Source organism: Cyclopterus lumpus, chromosome 14 (assembly GCF_009769545.1).
Source record: "Cyclopterus lumpus isolate fCycLum1 chromosome 14, fCycLum1.pri, whole genome shotgun sequence".
Lineage (NCBI taxonomy): Eukaryota > Metazoa > Chordata > Actinopteri > Perciformes > Cyclopteridae > Cyclopterus > Cyclopterus lumpus.
In genome coordinates, this window is record NC_046979.1 from 975,715 (window position 1) to 990,000 (window position 14,286).

Genomic DNA, 14,286 nt, shown 5'->3' on the forward strand with positions numbered 1-14,286 from the left:
TTGACTGACCAGTTCACTAAGCAGTTGACTAACCAGTTGACTGACCAGTTTACTAACCAGTTGACTAACCAGTTGACTGACCAGTTCACTAAGCAGTTTACTAACCAGTTGACTAACCAGTTGACTGACCAGTTCACTAACCAGTTGACTAACCAGTTGACTGACCAGTTCACTAACCAGTTGACTAACCAGTTGACTGACCAGTTCACTAAGCAGTTGACTAACCAGTTGACTGACCAGTTCACTAACCAGTTGACTAACCAGTTGACTGACCAGTTTACTAACCAGTTGATTAACCAGTTGACTGACCAGTTTACTAACCAGTTTACTAACCAGTTGACTGACCAGTTTACTAACCAGTTTACTAACCCGTTTACTAACCAGTTGACTGACCAGTTTACTAACCAGTTTACTAACCAGTTGACTGACCAGTTCACTAACCAGTTCACTAACTAGTTGACTAACCAGTTGACTAACCAGTTGACTGACCAGTTTACTAACCAGTTGACTAACCAGTTGACTGACCAGTTTACTAACCAGTTGATTAACCAGTTGACTGACCAGTTTACTAACCAGTTTACTAACCAGTTGACTGACCAGTTTACTAACCAGTTTACTAACCAGTTGACTGACCAGTTGACTGAGAACACAGAGCTTAGAGAATTCAGATGAAATGTTGCTATTGTGATTTGTTCTAGTTCCTAGGGTTGACATTAAACTGTGTGTGAGTGTGTGTGTGTGTGTGTGTTTGTGTGTGTGTGTGTGTGTGTGTGTGAGTGTGTGTGTGTGTGTGTGTGTGTCTGTGTGTGTGTGTGTGTGTGTCTGTGTGTGTGTGTGTGTGTGTCTGTGTGTGTGTGTGTGTGTGTGTGTGTGTCTGTGTGTGTGTGTGTGTGTGTGTGTGTGTGAGTGTGTGTGTGTGTGTGTGTGTGTCTGTGTGTGTGTGTGTGTGTGTGTGTGTGTGTGTGTCTGTGTGTGTGTGTGTGTGTAGGAGGCCGCCTGTGCTTACGTCATCGCCCTCATGGCGGTGTACTGGTGCACGGAGGTTTTGCCGCTGGCGGTGACGGCGCTGCTGCCGACAATCCTGTTCCCCGTCCTCGGCATCATGGAGTCCAAAGACGTGAGAACGGACGCAAACACACACACACACACACACACAAACACACACACACACACACAAACACACACACACACACACACACATACACACACACATACACACACACACACACATACACACACACACACACATACACACACACACACACACACACACACATACACACACACACACACACACACATACACACACAAACACACACACACACACACAAACACACACACACACACACAAACACACACACACACAAAAACACACACACACTCACACACACACACACACTCACACACACACACACACACACACACACACAGACACACACACACAGACACACACACACACACAGACACAAACACACACACACACAAACACACACACACACACACACGACTACATTATTAATGGGTTAATATCAGGTTTGGTTATTGGAGGTTGAAGAGACGCCTCATTGGTTACAAACTAAATGTATCGAACAGAATCCATTTTTCATTCACTAGAATCAACAGAGAATATATCACAAAATAAAAGGTCCCCAAAGTGTCAAAAAGACAACAACGTTCATGAATTCATGTGTTCATCTCAGATGAATGAAGTACACATGAGCTTGAAGGTGAGACCTTCGGAGGATATTGAGCTTTTGGTTTAGTGATTCCTGGAAACATTTACTCAGACCACCGGCCTGAGGAATGTGGCGACGCTATCATAGAAACAGAGTGCAAATTACCCATCATGCACTCTGGCCAAAGGTCGGTTTGGGTCAACAAAGACTGATCGTCTTTGTGACGTCACTCATTGGTTCGTTTTATCCATCGAAACTTGTTTGCTCGTTGTTCTGCGTCAGAGCGTCAGAGTCTAATAATAACGCATGAGTTCATGTTCAGGTGTGCATGCAGTACCTGAAGGACACCAACATGCTGTTTGTCGGGGGGCTGATGGTGGCCGTCGCCGTGGAGCACTGGAACCTCCACAAACGCATCGCGCTGCGGGTTCTGCTGCTCGTTGGAGTCCGACCCGCCCTGTGAGTCCTCTGATCTCCTGCCCTGCAAACAGGTTTTAGTTACCAGGTTGAGACAAGACGTTAATTATCGAGATGAAAGGACAAACAAAGCTGAAACACAAGGTTTCACCATGAGGCTGTGACACATGAGAATGCAGCGTTAACACATGAAGCATAGACTTCTATACAACCAGAGGAGTCGCCCCCTGGTGGTCAGGAGAGAGAATGCAGCTTTAACACATGAAGCATAGACTTCTATACAACCAGAGGAGTCGCCCCCTGGTGGTCAGGAGAGAGAATGCAGCTTTAACACATGAAGCATAGACTTCTATACAACCAGAGGAGTCGCCCCCTGGTGGCCAGGAGAGAGAATGCAGCTTTAACACATGAAGCATAGACTTCTATACAACCAGAGGAGTCGCCCCCTGGTGGCCAGGAGAGAGAATGCAGCGTTAACACATGAAGCATAGACTTCTATACAACCAGAGGAGTCGCCCCCTGGTGGTCAGGAGAGAGAATGCAGCTTTAACACATGAAGCATAGACTTCTATACAACCAGAGGAGTCGCCCCCTGGTGGTCAGGAGAGAGAATGCAGCTTTAACACATGAAGCATAGACTTCTATACAACCAGAGGAGTCGCCCCCTGGTGGTCAGGAGAGAGAATGCAGCTTTAACACATGAAGCATAGACTTCTATACAACCAGAGGAGTCGCCCCCTGGTGGCCAGGAGAGAGAATGCAGCGTTAACACATGAAGCATAGACTTCTATACAACCAGAGGAGTCGCCCCCTGGTGGTCAGGAGAGAGAATGCAGCTTTAACACATGAAGCATAGACTTCTATACAACCAGAGGAGTCGCCCCCTGGTGGTCAGTAGAGAGAAGGCAGCTTTAACACATGAAGCATAGACTTCTATACAACCAGAGGAGTCGCCCCCTGGTGATCAGGAGAGAGAATGCAGCTTTAACACATGAAGCATAGACTTCTATACAACCAGAGGAGTCGCCCCCTGGTGGTCAGGAGAGAGAATGCAGCTTTAACACATGAAGCATAGACTTCTATACAACCAGAGGAGTCGCCCCCTGGTGGTCAGTAGAGAGAAGGCAGCTTTAACACATGAAGCATAGACTTCTATACAACCAGAGGAGTCGCCCCCTGGTGGTCAGGAGAGAGAATGCAGCTTTAACACATGAAGCATAGACTTCTATACAACCAGAGGAGTCGCCCCCTGGTGGTCAGGAGAGAGAATTCAGGTTTAAGACTCATCAGAACCGTACTGGTTGAAAATGTACCTTGAGAATCCTCGTGTTCAGTTTTTGCTCTCTGGTTGCATTTGTTTATATGGATTGTTGAAGCGTTGTCACATTTGTGTCAATCTCCTCTTTCTTCGTCTCCCAGGTTGATGCTGGGCTTCATGGGAGTGACAGCCTTTCTGTCCATGTGGATCAGCAACACGGCCACCACCGCCATGATGGTCCCAATCGTCCAGGCCATCCTGGAACAGCTCCATGGCAAAGTAGATCCTGAACCCTCCTCCAAGACCCAGAGAGGGAGTGTAAACCTACACCAGGAACATCAGGAGAAAACCATCAGCGTTCTGCAAACTGCTGCTGCGAACATCCTGGAGAACGGTACGATTGATCCACTAGGTTGAACTGCTGGACCCACGTCAGATATCCTGCTTTAGACCAGCCCATTGCCCCAAAGGATTACACCCACATTGGACAAATCTGTAGGGGATGACCGTAAGAGTCAGGTGGTGAATGGGCATGTACTGTGTCAGACCTTTCTCTAACTACATTTGCCAAACCTTTACCATACCATAGTTTCCATGCGCAGATATAGTGCGCGGCAAAGGTCTTTAAGAACGTTGTTATAAAAACATTGTGAGTGGGTTTCACAGAATTGTCCAACATCTGGTGATTGTGTCAATGGAGGCCCCGTGATCGACAGTAACCAATCTTCATAATGCATCACTGAACATACTGTAGGTACACTGTTGCTTATATGTGAATTGTTTTTGTCCATACGTTACTGTCTGTCTATCGATGAATCTTAGTTGCATTATGTTATTGGAAATGTTGTAATTTTTCTCCGCCTTCAAACAATCTGACCTGGGACAGCAGATGAAGATTAGCCTCTCTGGCTAACTCTGGCTCACTTGGTGTGCATTGTCCCTGTAAAATAAACAATGGGTAACACATTTGGGAACCTCATACTTAACTCCATTAGTCAAATCATCAAAATATGTTGTTGGGTTCATCTTCTGGGTCACATAATGTCCGGACTAAATCTCGTCGCCATTCATTGAGCGGAGTTAAAACCTTCCTTCACAAACCTGGTCAATCCGTGAGGAATATGAAGCTTGATTGTCTCCAGTAATTGTTTTGCAAAGTTACAAATGTTTCAGGTCCCAGAAGGTGTGAGGAAAGCTTTTTCCAAAATGGTATTTCAAGCTGTATGTACCATCATTTGTAAATCATTAAGAGGCTTGAAAGGATCCAAGTCTTTCTTGAGTTTGACATCTGAACTTCTGGATGTTTCCTCCCAGGTCTGAATGGGGAAACCTTCACAAAAGGCAACTCAGAGAAGTCCAGCAACACGTCCTCTGAGGGTCCGGTGGACAGACCGGAGATCGTCAAACCGACGCCACAAGACAAACCCCCATCAGACGGCACCAACAGTGGACCTGATGAGTCCACTGAGGAGATCCACTGTGGACTCGCCAACAGTGGACCTGATGAGTCCACTGAGGAGATCCACTGTGGACTCGCCAACAGTGGACCTGATGAGTCCACTGAGGAGATCCACTGTGGTATGCATACGCCTATAATATACATATTGATTCTTTCCTTCCAAAGAGTCATCAGTTCTTGGTTCCCTTCAAGTAAATATGAAAATTAACTTCCTTTAACGTTGTTACAGGAGAGAAAAGTACTCTTTATATTTTTATATTCATTTACATCATTAAGAGCAACGATCTTACATCTTAACCAAGTTAGTAGTTAGTAGTTAGCTGAACTATAACCAAAACTGGACTATCGTTCAAATCTTTCCCCAACCTCAACCACGCTGTCGTTGTCATGCACAGATATTGGAGACAATTAAAATATTGATATTCCACTTAAAAGAATGTTTACATTGAACATAAGCACGTTCATATTCATCATGTACATACAAATATGAACAAATATGGACCCAAAACATTCACTATTGCCGGGTTCTCTGCAGCATGTTTCAACTCTCTGGAAGTTGTTATTCATAGAAATAAACAGCTCTGAAGGCCCGATTCTCTCAACCAACAGAAGCACATTTCCCAGAATGACATCGTGGGAATGATCTTCCCAATCGATTTTCACACATTGGAGAAGTCTGCGGATTTCAACCCAAACCATAATCTCTTCCTGAACGAGTAGTTCAGTAGTTTTGGTCCCTTAACCTTTCTGCGTAATAATAATAAGCACTGTGCTTCTGTTTGCTGAGGGAGAGTTTGTATCTTTGGAGCAATGGCCGTTGTTTTTGGGGATAAATGGGACTTCACTGTAAGAGTTTCGGCATAATTAGAACCATTAGCTACGTGGATGAAGAAATCAATCCAAAACTGATGGATGATTTGAAACATGATCAGAACTTGTAGGTAGTGGATTAACACCCCCCCCCCCCCCCCCCCCCCCCCCCCCTCTCCCCAAGTTGTCGTGTCCGTGGAGAATGTCTGCTGTCAGATGGAGTTGGAGGAGCTGGGCGACGAAGAGGAAGCGAAGAGGAAGTTGAGTAAAGGTCTCCTGCTGTGTGTGTGCTACTCCGCCAGCATCGGAGGCATCGCCACGCTGACCGGCACCGGACCCAACCTGGTTCTGATGGGGCAGATGAACCAGTAGGTGCACCAAAGAGTCACAAAATGCCATCTGTTGGTTTCGATGACTTTCCTTCTGATCCGGGCTCCACTGGCGGTTTAAGGGGTTGAACGTCGGCGTTTGTGGCTTTCTCTCCAGACTCTTCCCTCGCAACGGTGACGTGATCAACTTCGCGTCCTGGTTTGCGTTCGCCTTCCCCACCATGTTGCTGACGCTGACGCTGGCCTGGTTCTGGCTGCAGTTCCTCTACATCGGCTGCGAGTGAGTTCGCTTCACCAAAACACCCAAACTAAAGAAAAGAAACCCGTCCGCCCGCCCTTCAACGCACATATCATCAAATGTACTGAAAGACTTTCATTCCTTCTGCCGCAGCCTGCGGAGGACGTGGGGTTGCGGGGCGGCGCCGTCGGAGAAGGAGCGAGCGGCGTACCAAGTGATCCGAGACGAACATCGCCGTCTGGGACCGGTGACTTACGGAGAGGTCAACGTCCTGGCGCTCCTCGTCCTCATGGTGGTGCTGTGGTTCACAAGAGATCCGCGCTTCATGGACGGCTGGGCCACTCACGTCTTCAACGCCAAGGCAGAGTGAGTCCCAACGGACCGATAGGTCCTTTAACCTTGAACTTGAACCACTTTCATCAGCTGAAACCCAACGTGTGTTGTTTGGGGGTTCAGGTCCTAATCTGGAATTCTATGTATTGTATAAATATAAAACGAGACTCTTAGAATATGAGTGAGTATGGGGGGCGACTGTGGCTCAGTGATCAGCAGGGTCATCCTTCATTTAGAAGACCGGTGGTTCGATCCCCGGCTCCACTAGTCCATGTCGATGTGTTCTTGGGAAAGGACACATCGACATTCACCCCAAATATCTCCCCTAGCTGTGTGAATGTGTGTATGAATGTTAGTTACTGCTGATGGACAGATGGAACCTTAGCCCCTCCCATCTGTGTGTGAATGAGTGAATTATGTCATGTAGTGTTAAAGCGCTTTGAGAGGTCACACGCGTGTGTGTGTGTGTGTGTGTGTGTGTGTGTGTGTGTGTGTGTGTGTGTCTGTGTGTGTGTGTGTGTGTGTGTGTGATAATGGGAGAGACAGCCTCTGATCTGTGTGTCCTCGCAGATGTTTTTGTCCTATTGACAAAACTTCATTTCTCAAAAGAGCAAATTTAAAAACAGAAGGTTTAATTTCTATCATTTCACTTTCCAGAACCGTCAAAGAAAAACATTTATAAACCTTTGAAATTCAGATAAAACCTTTTTAATCAAAGAAAAACATTTATTAACCTTTGTTCCCGGAAACATGTCATCACTAAATCTCATAGAAATATATTTTATTTATTTAGAGTTCCAGCTGAGATCAAAGGTCCATCTGAGTTTTAGTCTTATTTAGTCACTCATTCTTTCTTTTTATTTATTTATCAACTTGTTCATTTAATCAACACAAACATTTTATTTGTTTCCAAATCAAATCAAACCACAAACGGTTTAATCTAGTTTGAGTCACCAACAATGACCTCTGTTAATCCCTCACAACAACACAAGATGTCACCTTGGACCTGCAGGTTGTGCAAACTGATGATTTCATCATGTTTCCTGGTTACAGGTTCATAGCGACGCTCGGACGTCCTGCTGTCAATCAACTGAATAATTCAACTTTCACCTCCAGTCAGTGGATATTTATTATTTATGATTCATGATTTATTATTCATTATTCATTATTCATTATTCATTATTCATTATTTATCATTTATCATTTATTATTTATTATTTATTATTTATTATTTATTATTTATTATTTATTATTTATTATTTATTATTTATTATTTATTATTTATTTAAGCTTGTAACAGAAGAACATATTGATCATGTTTCATTGATCACTACCTGATCAGGTTCTCTGTTCTCTACCTGTTCAGGTTCTCTGTTCTCTACTTGTTCGGGTTCTCTGTTCTCTACCTGTTCGTGTTCTCTGTTCTCTACCTGTTTGAGTTCTCTGTTCTCTACCTGTTCGTGTTCTCTGTTCTCTACCTGTTTGGGTTCTCTGTTCTCTACCTGTTCAGGTTCTCTGTTCTCTACCTGTTCAGGTACTCTGTTCTCTACCTGTTCAGGTACTCTGTTCTCTACCTGTTCAGGTACTCTGTTCTCTACATGTTCAGGTACTCTGTTCTCTACCTGTTCAGGTTCTCTGTTCTCTACCTGTTCAGGTTCTCTGTATTCTACCTGCTCAGGTACTCTGTTCTCTACCTGTTCAGGTACTCTGTTCTCTACCTGTTCGGGTTTTCTGTTCTCTACCTGTTCGGGTTTTCTGTTCTCTACCTGTTCAGGTACTCTGTTCTCTACATGTTCAGGTACTCTGTTCTCTACCTGTTCAGGTTCTCTGTTCTCTACCTGTTCAGGTACTCTGTTCTCTACCTGTTCAGGTACTCTGTTCTCTACATGTTCAGGTTCTATGTCCTCTACCAGTTCAGGTACTCTGTTCTCTACCTGTTCAGGTACTCTGTTCTCTACCTGTTCAGGTACTCTGTTCTCTACCTGTTCGGGTTCTCTATTCTCTACCTGTTCAGGTTCTCTGTTCTCTACCTGCTCAGGTACTCTGTTCTCTACCTGTTCAGGTTCTCTGTTCTCTACCTAATCGGGTTCTCGGTTCTCTACCTAATCGGGTTCTCTGTTCTCTACCTGTTCGGGTACTCTGTCCTCTACTTGTTTGGGTTCTCTGTTCTCTACCTGTTCAGGTTCTCTGTCCTCTACCTGTTCAGGTACTCTGTCCTCTACCTGTTCAGGTTCTCTGTCCTCTACCTGTTCAGGTACTCTGTTCTCTACTTGTTCGGGTTCTCTGTTCTCTACCTGTTCAGGTACTCTGTTCTCTACCTGTTTGGGTTCTCTGTTCTCTACCTGTTCAGGTTCTCTGTTCTCTACCTGTTCAGGTACTCTGTTCTCTACCTGTTCGGGTTCTCTGTTCTCTACCTGTTCAGGTACTCTGTTCTCTACCTGTTCAGGTACTCTGTTCTCTACCTGTTCGGGTTCTCTATTCTCTACCTGTTCAGGTTCTCTGTTCTCTACCTGCTCAGGTACCCTGTTCTCTACCTGTTCAGGTTCTCTGTTCTCTACCTAATCGGGTTCTCGGTTCTCTACCTAATCGGGTTCTCTGTTCTCTACCTGTTTGGGTTCTCTGTTCTCTACCTGTTTGGGTACTCTGTTCTCCACCTGTTCGGGTACTCTGTTCTCTACCTGTTCGGGTACTCTGTTCTCTACCTGTTCGGGTACTCTGTTCTCTACCTTTTCAGGTTCTATGTTCTCTACCTGTTCGGGTTCTCTGTTCTCTACCTGTTCAGGTTCTCTGTCCTCTATCTGTTCAGGTACTCTGTTCTCTACGTGTTCGGGTTCTCTGTTCTCTACCTGTTCAGGTTCTCTGTATTCTACCTGTTCCGGTTCTCTGTTCTCTACCTGTTCAGGTTCTCTGTATTCTACCTGCTCAGGTACTCTGTTCTCTACCTGTTCAGGTTCTCTGTTTTCTACCTGGTCAGGTTATCTGTTCTCTACCTGTTCAGGTACTCTGTCCTCTACTTGTTCGGGTTCTCTGTTCTCTACCTGTTCAGGTTCTCTGTCCTCTACCTGTTCAGGTACTCTGTCCTCTACTTGTTTGGGTTCTCTGTTCTCTACCTGTTCAGGTTCTCTGTCCTCTACCTGTTCAGGTACTCTGTCCTCTACCTGTTCAGGTACTCTGTTCTCTACCTGTTCAGGTTCTCTGTCCTCTACCTGTTCAGGTACTCTGTTCTCTACTTGTTCGGGTTCTCTGTTCTCTACCTGTTCAGGTACTCTGTTCTCTACCTGTTTGGGTTCTCTGTTCTCTACCTGTTCAGGTTCTCTGTTCTCTACCTGTTCAGGTACTCTGTTCTCTACCTGTTCAGGTACCCTGTTCTCTACCTGTTTGGGTTCTCTGTTCTCTACCTGTTCAGGTACTCTGTTCTCTACCTGTTTGGGTTCTCTGTTCTCTACCTGTTCAGGTTCTCTGTTCTCTACCTGTTCAGGTACTCTGTTCTCTACCTGTTCAGGTACCCTGTTCTCTACCTGTTTGGGTTCTCTGTTCTCTACATGTTCAGGTACTCTGTTCTCTACCTGTTCAGGTACCCTGTTCTCTACCTGTTTGGGTTCTCTGTTCTCTACCTGTTCAGGTACTCTGTTCTCTACCTGTTTGGGTTCTCTGTTCTCTACCTGTTCAGGTTCTCTGTTCTCTACCTGTTCAGGTACTCTGTTCTCTACCTGTTCAGGTACCCTGTTCTCTACCTGTTTGGGTTCTCTGTTCTCTACCTGTTCAGGTACTCTGTTCTCTACCTGTTCAGGTTCTCTGTTCTCTACCTGTTCAGGTACTCTGTTCTCTACCTGTTCAGGTACCCTGTTCTCTACCTGTTTGGGTTCTCTGTTCTCTACCTGTTCAGGTACTCTGTTCTCTACCTGTTCGGGATCTGGATGTCTGTGGATCATGTGACCCGGTGAGACAGTGTGGAGAGGTCAGAGGTCACCTGAGCTCAATATCACAGCTGTGATGAAACACCAGAAGTCACTTCATCACACGAGGTCTCGAGGCTTAAAGAGGATTTTATTCGACAGAATAGCTTCAATCAACATTTGTTGACATTAAGTTTTCTGCTGGATGTTGATCTGATGAAAGTAAATTAATTAATTAATAAATTAATTATCTCTGCAGGTTCGTCACTGACGCGACCGTCGCTCTGTTTGTTGCTGTTTTGCTGTTTGTTCTTCCTGCTGAGCCGCCGCTCTGCTTCAGGAGATCTGACACAGGTAACACACAGGTAACACACATAGGTAACACACACACAGGTAACACACAGGTAACACACATAGGTAACATACACAGGTAACACACAGGTAACACACAGGTAACACACATAGGTAACACACACACAAGTAACACACAGGTAACACACACACAGGTAACACACACACAAGTAACACACATAGGTAACACACACACAAGTAACACACAGGTAACACACATAGGTAACACACACACAGGTAACACACGTAGGTAACACACACACAGGTAACACATACAGGTAACACACAGTTAACACACACAGGTAACACACACAGCTAACACACACACAGGTAACACATACAGGTAACACACACAGGTAACACACACAGATAACACACAGGTAACACATACAGGTAACACACACAGGTAACACATACAGGTAACACATACAAGTAACACATACAGGTAACACATACAGGTAACACACAGGTAACACACACAGGTAACACACACAGCTAACACGCACACAGGTAACACATACAGGTAACACATACAGGTAACACACACAGGTAACACATACAGGTAACACATACACAGGTAACACATACACAGGTAACATACACAGGTAACCCACACAGGTAACATACACAGGTAACCCACATAGGTAACACATACACAGGTAACACATACAGGTAACATACACAGGTAACACATACAGGTAACCCACACAGGTAACACATACACAGGTAACACATACAGGTAACATACACAGGTAACACATACAGGTAACACATACAGGTAACATACACAGGTAACACATACACAGGTAACACACACAGGTAACACACACAGGTAACACATACAGGTAACATACACAGGTAACACATACACAGGTAACACACACAGGTAACACACACAGGTAACACATACAGGTAACACACACAGGTAACACACACAGGTAACACACACAGATAACACACAGGTAACACACAGTTAACACACAGGTAACAAACAGGTAACACACACAGGTAACACACACACAGGTAACACATACAGGTAACACATACACAGGTAACACATACAGGTAACACATACAGGTAACATACACAGGTAACACACACAGGTAACACATACATGTAACATACACAGGTAACACATACAGGTAACATACACAGGTAACACATACAGGTAACCCACACAGGTAACACATACACAGGTAACACATACAGGTAACATACACAGGTAACATACACAGGTAACACATACAGGTAACACATACAGGTAACATACACAGGTAACACATACACAGGTAACACACACAGGTAACACACACACATGTAACACATACAGGTAACACACACAGGTAACACATACAGGTAACACATACAGGTAACACACACAGGTAACACACACAGGTAACACACACACAGGTAACACATACAGGTAACACATACACAGGTAACACATACAGGTAACACACACAGGTAACACATACAGGTAACACATACAGGTAACACACACAGGTAACACACACAGGTAACACATACACAGGTAACACACACACAGGTAACACATACAGGTAACACATACACAGGTAACACACACAGGTAACACATACAGGTAACACACACAGGTAACACACACAGGTAACACATACAGGTAACACATACAGGTAACACACACAGGTAACACACACAGGTAACACATACAGGAAACACATACAGGAAACACACACAGGTAACACACACAGGTAACACACACAGGTAACACACACAGGTAACACATACAGGTAACACACACAGGTAACACACACAGGTAACACACACAGGTAACACATACAGGTAACACACACAGGTAACACACACAGGTAACACACACAGATAACACACAGGTAACACACAGTTAACACACAGGTAACAAACAGGTAACACACACAGGTAACACACACACAGGTAACACATACAGGTAACACATACACAGGTAACACATACAGGTAACATACACAGGTAACACACACAGGTAACACATACATGTAACATACACAGGTAACACATACAGGTAACATACACAGGTAACACATACAGGTAACCCACACAGGTAACACATACACAGGTAACACATACAGGTAACACATACAGGTAACATACACAGGTAACACATACAGGTAACACATACAGGTAACATACACAGGTAACACATACACAGGTAACACACACAGGTAACACACACACATGTAACACATACAGGTAACACACACAGGTAACACATACAGGTAACACATACAGGTAACACACACAGGTAACACACACAGGTAACACACACACAGGTAACACATACAGGTAACACATACACAGGTAACACATACAGGTAACACACACAGGTAACACATACAGGTAACACATACAGGTAACACACACAGGTAACACACACAGGTAACACATACACAGGTAACACATACACAGGTAACACATACAGGTAACACATACACAGGTAACACATACACAGGTAACACACACAGGTAACACATACAGGTAACACACACAGGAAACACATACAGGTAACACATACAGGTAACACACACAGGTAACACACACAGGTAACACATACAGGAAACACATACAGGAAACACACACAGGTAACACACACAGGTAACACATACACAGGTAACACATACACAGGTAACACATACACAGGTAACACACACAGGTAACACATACAGGTAACACATACAGGTAACACACACAGGTAACACATACAGGTAACACATACAGGTAACACACACAGGTAACACACACAGGTAACACATACAGGTAACACATACAGGTAACACACATAGGTAACACACACAGGTAACACATACACAGGTAACACACACAGGTAACACACACACAGGTAACACATACAGGTAACACATACAGGTAACACATACAGGTAACATACACAGGTAACACATACACAGGTAACACATACAGGTAACACATACAGGTAACACACACAGGTAACACATACAGGTAACACACACAGGTAACACATACACAGGTAACACATACAGGTAACACATACAGGTAACACACACAGGTAACACATACAGGTAACACATACAGGTAACCTACACAGGTAACATACACAGGTAACACATACAGGTAACACATACAGGTAACACATACAGGTAACACATACAGGTAACACATACAGGTAACACACACAGGTAACACATACAGGTAACACATACAGGTAACATACACAGGTAACACATACAGGTAACACATACAGGTAACACATACAGGTAACACATACAGGTAACACACATAGGTAACACACACAGGTAACACATACACAGGTAACACATACACAGGTAACACACACAGGTAACACATACAGGTAACACACACACAGGTAACACACACAGGTAACACATACACAGGTAACACACACAGGTAACACATACAGGTAACACACACACAGGTAACACATACAGGTTACACATACACAGGTAACACATACACAGGTAACACATACAGGTAACACATACAGGTAAC

General features: G+C 44.4%; 1 protein-coding gene across 1 annotated transcript in view; it reads left to right on the top strand.

The window, feature by feature from the left end:
- The first annotated feature begins 1,003 nt into the window (after positions 1-1,003).
- LOC117742771 (solute carrier family 13 member 5-like) overlaps positions 1,004-14,286 on the top strand; it is a 16,764-nt gene continuing 3,481 nt past the window's right edge. The window contains exons 1-8 of the mRNA XM_034550392.1: positions 1,004-1,117; positions 1,999-2,135; positions 3,513-3,745; positions 4,666-4,804; positions 5,803-5,988; positions 6,107-6,229; positions 6,341-6,553; positions 10,676-10,770. Coding sequence (XP_034406283.1) covers positions 1,019-1,117; positions 1,999-2,135; positions 3,513-3,745; positions 4,666-4,804; positions 5,803-5,988; positions 6,107-6,229; positions 6,341-6,553; positions 10,676-10,770 — 1,225 coding nt within the window. The 5' untranslated portion in view covers positions 1,004-1,018. The remainder of the gene's footprint in view (positions 1,118-1,998; positions 2,136-3,512; positions 3,746-4,665; positions 4,805-5,802; positions 5,989-6,106; positions 6,230-6,340; positions 6,554-10,675; positions 10,771-14,286) is intronic.